The sequence below is a fragment of the Grammomys surdaster genome, unplaced genomic scaffold, assembly GCF_004785775.1.
Source record: "Grammomys surdaster isolate TR1022 unplaced genomic scaffold, NIH_TR_1.0 218, whole genome shotgun sequence".
NCBI classification, from domain to species: Eukaryota; Metazoa; Chordata; class Mammalia; order Rodentia; family Muridae; genus Grammomys; species Grammomys surdaster.
This window is the reverse complement of record NW_021604663.1, coordinates 3,274,978-3,284,441: the sequence shown is the minus strand read 5'-3', so window position 1 is coordinate 3,284,441 and position 9,464 is coordinate 3,274,978. Positions and strand designations below refer to the sequence as shown.

General features: G+C 43.9%; 1 protein-coding gene across 2 annotated transcripts in view; it reads right to left on the bottom strand.

The window, feature by feature from the left end:
- Positions 1-3,745: 3,745 nt before the first annotated feature.
- The window catches only part of Slc22a2 (solute carrier family 22 member 2), a 35,194-nt gene continuing 29,475 nt past the window's right edge, over positions 3,746-9,464 (bottom strand). Inside the window, exon 11 of one of the 2 annotated variants that reach the window (XM_028772753.1) lies at positions 3,746-4,202. In XM_028772753.1, coding sequence (XP_028628586.1) covers positions 4,136-4,202 — 67 coding nt within the window. In that variant the 3' untranslated portion in view covers positions 3,746-4,135. The remainder of the gene's footprint in view (positions 4,203-9,464) is intronic. The other variant, XM_028772751.1, reaches the window with a different exon arrangement.

Here is a 9,464-nt window from a genome sequence, read left to right as displayed (position 1 = left end):
AGAGAGGGTACAGGATGTCGCTTCTTACTGAGTGTCTCTGGGCTGTAAGTGTTTGGGCTCACTTCTGGTTTGTCTTCTGACAGATGCTTTTGAAATCACTCTCACTGGGGATGCTTGCCTTGGATTCTCCTTTCACCTCTGCCAAACATCTAATTAGCTGCTATTCTTCTCCCTCAAATCTCTTTCCTATCTATCCAGTCCCCTTCACCGCCCACTCTGGCCCTGGTCCAGGCGCCTTGCAGGCAAATCTTAAGAATTTTTAGTTAAGTGTCTGCTCTCCAGGGAGCCTTGTCCCAGCTTTGACATTATGAGTCCTGGGCCTCTTCTTCCCTTATCCAGGGAGCTTTGATCACACTGTGTTATCATTGCTTGCTCATTTATTTCCTGTCTCTGTCTCCAGCGGAGACAAAACCCATACCTACATTGTTCATCATGTCTCAGTGTCCAGTGTGATGCAGCGTTATTATTTAATAGCAAAGATTATTCTGTAGGAAAGGTCAACATAACCCAGCCCTGGGCTGTGGTTGTGGTGTAGTGTTACAAAGCATTGTACACATAGCACAGTTCTGGTCCAGCATCATGCTTTGCTGGGTGTCACTGGTCCCTGTGGTTGTGAGAACTGGGAGCTGGGACTCTGCTTCACTCCCTTAGCATCCCTGAGGCTGACACTCACCGAACATCTAGTTTTGGGTGCTTGCAACCTTCCTGAGAATGGGAGGGAACTTAGAAAACGGGCAAGCAAAATACGATCGCAGATTTTCTCGGATCCTTCTTCCCAACACACATAGGCAAGGAAATATTACCCTCATTGGTGGTAAAACCCTGAGATGGAAATATACGCAGAAAACTTTTAGGAGGGGATTGGATTGTGGCTTAGTTGGTAGCTGCTTGACTAGCATATATCAACCCTTGGGGTTCATAAATCAGGTGTAGAGGCACATAGCTGCAGCCCTAGTACTAGGGAGGTGGGAACCAGAGCATCACGAGTTCACAAAGCAAAATAAACCTCCCAGGATACCTGGTGAAGTTGGATTCTGGGAAGAGAGTTCTGAGTGCCAGCTACACATAACAGGTACCTGGTGTTGAATGCCCATTGCTTTTTAGGAGCCTTTGGGAACAGGATCCTAAGATCACTTAAAGTGCCTGAACTCTGTATAATGACAACCAGTTTCCACGGCACAGTTGTGTTCATTTAGAAGGCCAGTGGCCTCACTCTGCACGTCACTCACAGCCGTCTTGCAGGCCCACACGTCACTCACAGCAGTATCTTCCAGGCCTGCATGTCCCTCACAGCAGAGTCCTCAGATTCTGGGTCATAGGTTGTGAATTTCTTGATGAGGGACCAGAGGGAGCTTGGTTGGTGTCCCAGGGGAAAAGCCACGGATTAGCTGGGGCAGAAGGGAATGGGGAGAGAGGCCAGGTGGCCAGGACAGGGCAGCTGGAACCAACAGCAGACATGTCAGTCTTTTTGAGACCCAGAGCTTGCAGGAGGGTGTGCTGGAGAGAAAGATCCTCTGGTGAATGATTTGCCATGAACAAGCCAGGGGAAGGGTAAGAAGAGGGAAGACGGCTACCAAACAGGGCTAAAGGCTACCCAGCTGGAGTGACAGTGGCCATGGACATGATCTTACTGTCCAACCTCCGGCCCCAAGGGAACATGGCAGAGACATCTGAAGATCCAGATGAGCTCAAGACCCATTAGTCTACTGATCTCAGTGAGGGGAAGCTGACAGGGTTCAATGGAGGTCTCTTGAGCTGACCCAAGTTGTTTTAAAGTCTTTGGGGAACAGGGATCTTTGCTCAGACCTACCAATTGAGCAAAGGGAAACAGGTTTGAGTATGTTATCGTTGTCACTGAGGTGTGTGGTGGGTCAATTCTATCTTACTTACAATATTGGCATTGGGTTTAGAGAAACCCACACCACGATCCTGGACTTCGTTGTTCCTGGGATGCACATTCTGTAAAATCAGTGGGCAAGGCAGCATCTCCTAGTCAAGTGGCCTTATGATAGTTCTCTTTCCACCTCCAGGCTGCCCAAGAGACATCTGGAGTCACTCCAGAATCAATTTCTGTCATGTGTTTGGAAATGAAATCACCTGCCCTAATGTGTTCTGTAAGGAGATCCACCACGCGTGTTCTGCTTTTGTGACAATTTAAATATTTTTAAGACATGAAGTAGACGTAACTCAATAGAAATGTGTACTTAAATAGAGACGCGTAAGACCCCAGCTTTTTCCAGGGTCTTCTCTTACAATGGACATGACTGGCTGTTAAGAGCTTCGTGCTCCAGGCATAGGCTGTGTCCTGGTATCCTGAACTCCAGGAGAAGCTTTCTTCTGTAAGTTGTCCTTTGTCACACATTTTATCACAGCAGTAGAAATCAAACCAGGGCACACATGAACACACAGAATGCAATCATTACAAAAATATAGAGAACCTTGCCTTGTGTTCTCCATGGGCCCCCACATAAGTGAGCATTCTTGATCTCCATATTCCTTGTCTAATACTGTTCCTGCTCTTGGTACTGGAACTTTCTCAACAGAGTATCTATTGGTCTTCCTCTTGCCCTGTTTAACTGTTAAATGGTGGTACCATGGCTTATGCAAGCATTCTTCATATATGTAAACTTGACTCATTTCTTAGTTTTGCCATCACCCATAAATGATGCAGCGAATACTTCTCAAATGCCTCTCTGTGCAGAGTTTTGTTTATCGAAGTTAATAACAGAGGTGTGACTATGAAGTCAGACACACCTGTGATATGGACAGATAACTGTGTCCCTAAAAGAATCTACCATTGGTGATTGTCTACACTCAATATTACTAACGTCATTTTATTGATTTGATAAGTAAAAATGTCATTTCAGCTTTAACTTGTATTTCTTCAAAATGAAGATGCACATTTTGTAACTGGCCATTTCTATGTTATCATTTTTGTGATGAAATGTTTCAGAAGTTATTTGATGTGCATGGGTATTTGGCTTCCATTTCTATGTACAAAGTGCATGACTGATGCCTGTGGAGGCCAGAAGTTAGAGAGGGTTGTGAGTTGCCTTGACTATGTGGGGGGATCAAACCGGGGTCTTTACAAGATCAGACAATGCTCTTAACCTCTGAGCCGTCACTCTAGCCCCTTTGTATTGTTTTTCCTTTCTTTTTTTTAAGATGGTGTCTCTTCTAGACTTGAAATTTACCAAGTAAGTTAGGCTGGTTGACTGCTGAGGCCCAAGGACCTGCCTGTCCTCACCTCCCCAACAGAGATGGCAAGAGCTCAGTACCTCCTTCCTCCTCCACCCCTTTCTTACACTGGCCTGGGGATTAAGCTTAGGTCTTCATGCTTGCATACTAAACCTCTTTATCAACTGAGCTACCTCCCCAGGCCTAATATTGGTCTTTTAAAAATGTATTTACTGTATTACTTTGCCATTTTTAAGAGCCATTCATTTTGAGAAAAAAATGTATCAAACTGAAAAACTGTCATGACTGAGTCAGTAACGCTAGGAGTGCTCCTGGCTGTACGTTTACAGAAGGTATGTACTTGTGGTTATCCACTGTGAGTATAGGTAAGCCTGGTGATTGCTTAACTTGTATCCTTACTCTTGTGTTCGGGGTCCTTTTCAAGTGTGATTTACATAGTAAGCAACATATTTTGAAATTTCATCACATTTGTGATACCTTAAGTCTTCATTTCAAGTCCCTGATGTACATTCTGAGATGTTTATTTCCTAAAAGAAAAATAAAATTTCTTCTCTTACATTGTTTTTTTTTCAAGTTTCTTAAATTTTTAATAGTTAGTTGTCCTGGCCCACAGCTCCCTTGTGTATTTTGATTTGATGTCCTGGTGGAGAAAGAAACCAAATAAAGAAATGTAAAGATGGAAAAAAAAACCCAACCAAATCCAGTAAAGCAGTGGCCATTTCCTGGGACTGCAGAGAAGAGAGTGAGGTGGAAGCTCCTGGCTGGGAGGAAGAGCTTGACACATCAGTGCAACAAACTGTGCGGGCTACAACTCCGGTTGATAGGCTTCAGGGGTAAGTGAGGTTGGGTTGTGTGGATTTCGGGGTAGGGAGAGAAGCTCTGCCTCTGGCCTCAGAGAGACCAAAGTCAGCTCCAGCAGCTACAATGCTCTTCCTCCTTAGCTTAGTGGAAGGTCTGCTTTCTTGACTTGAAGGTAGATTCTCTTTTCTTTCTTTTTTCTTGGCCTGCAATAAGAAGTCAAATTAGACTGGTGAGAAAAAAGTTATGAGGAACTGAAAAGGAGCATCAAGTGGGTAATGAAGAAATGAAAAAAAGAAAGAAATGAAACAAAACCCAAGTGTAGGCTTTGGCCAAGATCATTCTTTCAATGTCTTCTGAATGATGGTCTTCATGAAGAGAATGGGAAGAGTTTGGAGAATAAATCATTGGAGAGGGTGTTTCTAAATTCCCTTCCTGGTGTCCCACACTCCTTCATAACAGAAAATGTAGCTGAGGACTGAATATAACTCTATATTGGTTAAATATAACGATTGCAGAATCCAGCCACTTTGGTCAATTCTCACACAGAATTTAAGAAGTTCTTTTCACCAACTCTTTCTTAACTATTTCATCAGTGAAGACTGTGATCAGAACATCGCTCAACCAGTCCGCTCTGTTAGTATCTTCTCTATGAATATATGGATACTGCTGGTAGTCTTGGGAGGAGGGCTACTCTCCTTCCTATGCTGCTCCCATCCCTGCCCTTTGTACACATTCTTGTTTGCGCTGAATCAGGTGTGGGCTGCCCCAGCCACACAACGTTTCCCTCGGTTTCCCCACATGGTCTCAGTTTCTGGACCAGTCCACTCTGAGATGTGGATAACAGAATCTTATCAAGTCAGACAGTGGTGCTGTAGGCCTCTCAGGTTCCAGGCAGGGGGACAAGCAAATCTACTGAGCTCCCAGAGTCTCCAGGGCCAACTACAGAGCATCAGTGACAGGAACAGCAATGGTGGTGGGAGCATGAACAGCAGGAACAGCAGCAACGTCAGCAAGAGTTCCAGTGTCAACAACAGCAACAAGGTTAGCTACAACAATGTCATCAGCAATGGTAATAACAGCACTGAGAGCAGTACCAATGTCATCAGTGGCAGTTATAACAGCACCAAGAGCAGCACTGTCAGCAACACCATGAACAACAACTATAGCAACAGTAGCAGCAGTGACTGCATTGATAGTGCAAACATGGAAGAAAACAGTAGCAGCAGTAGCAAAAACAACAGCAGGAGGAGTTACAACAATACCAATAACAGCAGCAGCTACAGGAACAGCAGCAACAGTCACAGGAACAGAAACACCAGCAGCAGTAAAAGCAGAAACACCAGCAGCAGTAAAAGCAAAAACAGCACCAGTAACAGCAGTAACAGCAACAATGACACCAGCAATAGCAGTAACAGCAATAATGACAGCCGCAAAAGCAACAGTAACATAAACAACAATAGCAATTGCAGTAACATCAATAGTAACTACAGCAACAACAATAACTGTAGCATCAGCAGCAATAAAAGCAACAATAGCAGCAGTGACAGTAGCTACAGGAACAGTAACAACAGCAACTGGAACAGCATCAAGAATAGTAACTGTAGCAACAGGAACAGTAATGACAGCAACAGTAACAACAGAAACAACAGTTACAGTAGAAACAATAGCAGCAACAATAGCAACTGCAACAGCAACAAAGGTAACTGCATCAGTAGTAATAGTAATAGCAACAACAGTAACAGTAGCAACAGCAACAGCAACAATAATAGCAGCAACACCAGTAACTGTAGCAACAATTATAGCAACAACAACAAGGGTGATATTAACAACAGCAACAGCAGAAACAGCAACATCGACAGCAACAACAGCAGCAGTGACAACAGCATCAACAACAGTGACAGCAGCAACAACAGTTTCAGCAGCAACAATAGCAATAGCACTAGTAACAGTAGCAACAACAATAGTGACAGCAACAGTTTCAGCCGCAATAGCAGCAACAGTAGCAATAGCAGCAACACCAACAGTAACATCAGAAACATTGTCAACAATATCAATAACAGTAACTACAGCAACCACCACAGTAACAGCTATAACAACAACTGTAATAGCAACAACAGTAATTACAGCAACAGAAATAGTGACAACATCAACAGCAGCAGTAACAATAACAGTAATAGCAACAATAACACCAGTAACAAGAATAACTGCAGCAACAGCAAAAATAACTGGAACAATGATAACGGCAGCAAGAGCCACAGTGAGAGCAGCAGCAGCAACAAAGACAATGGCATCAACAGCAGTAACTACAACAACTGCCACAGTAACTGCAGCAACAACAGTAACAGCATCAACAATAGTAACTACAATAATAACAACAATAATGGCAGCAACAGGAAGAATAATGAGAACAATAGCAACAACTGCAACAGCCACAGTTTCAGGAACAACACAAATAGCAGCAACAGTAGCAGTGACAGAAGCAACAGTGACAGCAGCAACAGTGACAATAGCAGCAACAACAGTAAATGTAACAACAGCAACATTAAGAGCAACAACAGCAACAGTGATGGCAGCAACAGCAAGAATAACAAGAACAACAACAGTTACAGCAGCAACAACAGTTTTAGCAGCAACAGCAGCAGTAACAATAGCAATAACAACAATAAATGCAACAACAATGACAGAAACAGCAACAGTGACAGCAGCAATAGCAACAGCAATAGTTTCAGTAGCAACAGCAACATCAGCAACAGCAATAGTATTAATGACAACAATAGTGTCAATAGTGGGAATGACAACAGCAGCAACAATAGCAATCTTATCAGTAACAGCAGTAAAAGCAACAATGACAGTAGTGACAACAGTAACTGCAGCAACAGGGACAGCAGCGATGACAACAATGACAGCAGTAAAAGCATCAATAGGAGGGGCAACAACTACAGCAGTGATAGCATCAGTAACAGCAGCAACAACCGTAACAGCAGCAACAATAGCTACAGCAACAGTAACAGCAGAAATAGTAACAGTAGCATCAGTAACAGTAACAGTGGCAATAACAGTAACTGTAGCAATGACAATAGTAATAGCAGTAACAATAATGACAGCAAGAGCAGCAGTAACAGCAGCAATAGTAATAGCAACAACAGCAACAATGACAGCAATAATAGCAACTACAGTAGCAACAGCAACAGTAGCAGTAACAGTAACAGCAACAAGAATAACTTCAATAACCATAACAGGAACAATGATAACTGCAGCAACAGAAACAGTGACAAAATCAGCAACAGCAGTAACTATAGCAACTGCCACAATAACTGCAGCAACAACAGTAATAGCAACAACATCAACAGTGACAACAGCAGCAAAAACAGTTTCAGCAGTAACAACAGCAATAGTGACAATAGCAGCAACAACGGTAAGTGCAACAATAGCAACAGTGACAACAGGAACAGCAACAATGACAGCAGCAACAGTAACAGTGAAAACATCAGCAACAGTAACAGCAACAGTGGCAACACTAACAGTAACAGTGAAAGCAGCAACTGCAACAGTGACAACAGCAACACTAATGGCAGCAACGGCAACAATGACAACAGTAGCAACAATAGTAAATGCAGCAACAGCAACAGTGACAACAGCAACAGTAACAGTGACAGCGGTAACAACAATCACTTTAGTAGCAACAGCAACAGTGACAATGACAAAAGCAGCAACAGTGACAGCAGCTACAGGAGCAGTAGCAAGGTCACCAGTAGCAACACCAACAGTGACACCAACAGTGACACCAGCAGAAACAACAGTAAGAACAACAGCCACAGCAGTAACAGCAACAGTAAGAGCAACAACAGCTACAACAGCAACATTACCAGTAACAGCAGCAACAATGGCAGCAGCAACAACAGTAACTGCAGCAACAGTAATAGCAGCAATGGCAACGGTCACAGAAGCAAAAGTAGCAGTAAGAGGAGCAACAACAACAGCAGTGACAGCAACAGTAACAGGAGAAACGATAGTAACAGCAGCAGCAACAACAGCAACAGCAGCAGTAACAGTAACAGTAATGATAGTAGCAACAGTGACAGCAACAACAAGGATAACGGCAGGAACAACAACAGGAACAGGGACAGTGATAACTGCAGCAACAGCAACAGAAACTGCGGCAACAACCACAGTGTCAGCAGCAGCCACAGCATTAACCTCAGCAACCACCACAGTAACTGCAGCAACAACAGTAGCAGCAGTAGCAACAATAATAGCAGCGACAGTAACAATAACAGCAGCAACAGCAATGGTTTCAGCAGCAACGGCAACAGTGACAACAGCAGCAACAACAGCAACAGCAATGGTGACGGAAGCAACAACAACAGTGACAGAAGCAACAGCAGTCGTTTCAACAGCAACAGCAGCAACAGCAGCAGGGACAGTGACAACAGCAGGGACAACAGTAACTGCAACCACAGCATTAACAGCAGCCAAAGCAACAGTATCAGCAGCGATATCACCAGTAACCGCAGAAATAGCAAGAGTGACAGCAGCAGTAACAGTAACTGCAGCAACAGTAAGAGGAGCAATGGCAAGAGTGACAGCAGCAAAAGCAACAGTAAGAGGAGCAACAGCAACAGCAGTGACAGCAACAGTACCAGCAGCAACAACAGTACCAGCAGAAACAGCAACTACAGCAACAGCAGCAGTAACAGCAGAAATAGTCACAGCAGCATCAGCAACAATAGCAACTGCAGCAGCAACAGCAGCAGCCATAATAGTAATAGCACTGGTAATAGTAATAGCAATAGTAGTAACAACAATAACAAGAACAACTTCAGCAACAATAACCATAACTGGAACAACAACTGCAGCAAGCATCACAGTAACTGTAGCAACAATAACAGTGACAACAGCAGCAACAGTGACAGCAGCAACAGTTTCAGCAGTAACAACAGCAACAATGACAATAGCAGCAGCAACAGTAAATGCAGCAACAGTAACAGAAGCAGCAACAATAGTAAATGCAGCAACAGCAACAACGGTAACCACAGCAATGGCAACAGAGACAGCAGCAAGAGCAGCAGTATGAGAAACAACAGCAACATCTCTGACAGCGACAGTAACAGCAGCAACAACAGTAAAGGCAGCAACAAGAGCAACAGCAGCAACAGTAACAGCAACAGTGACAGCAACAAGGATAACTGCAGCAACAGCAACAGAAACGGCAGCAACAACTACAGTGTCAGCAGCAGCAGCAGCAACGGCATTGACCTCAGCAACCACCACAGTAACTGCAGCAACAACAGTAACTGCAACAACAGCTACAATGTCAGCAGGAACAGTTTCAGCAGCAGCAACTCCGATTAGGACAACAGTAGTGACTATAGCAACTGCAACAGTAACAGAAACAGAAGTAACGGCAACAGCAGCAGAAACAGTAACTGCAACAGCGACAGTAACAGTAACTGCAACAGCGACAG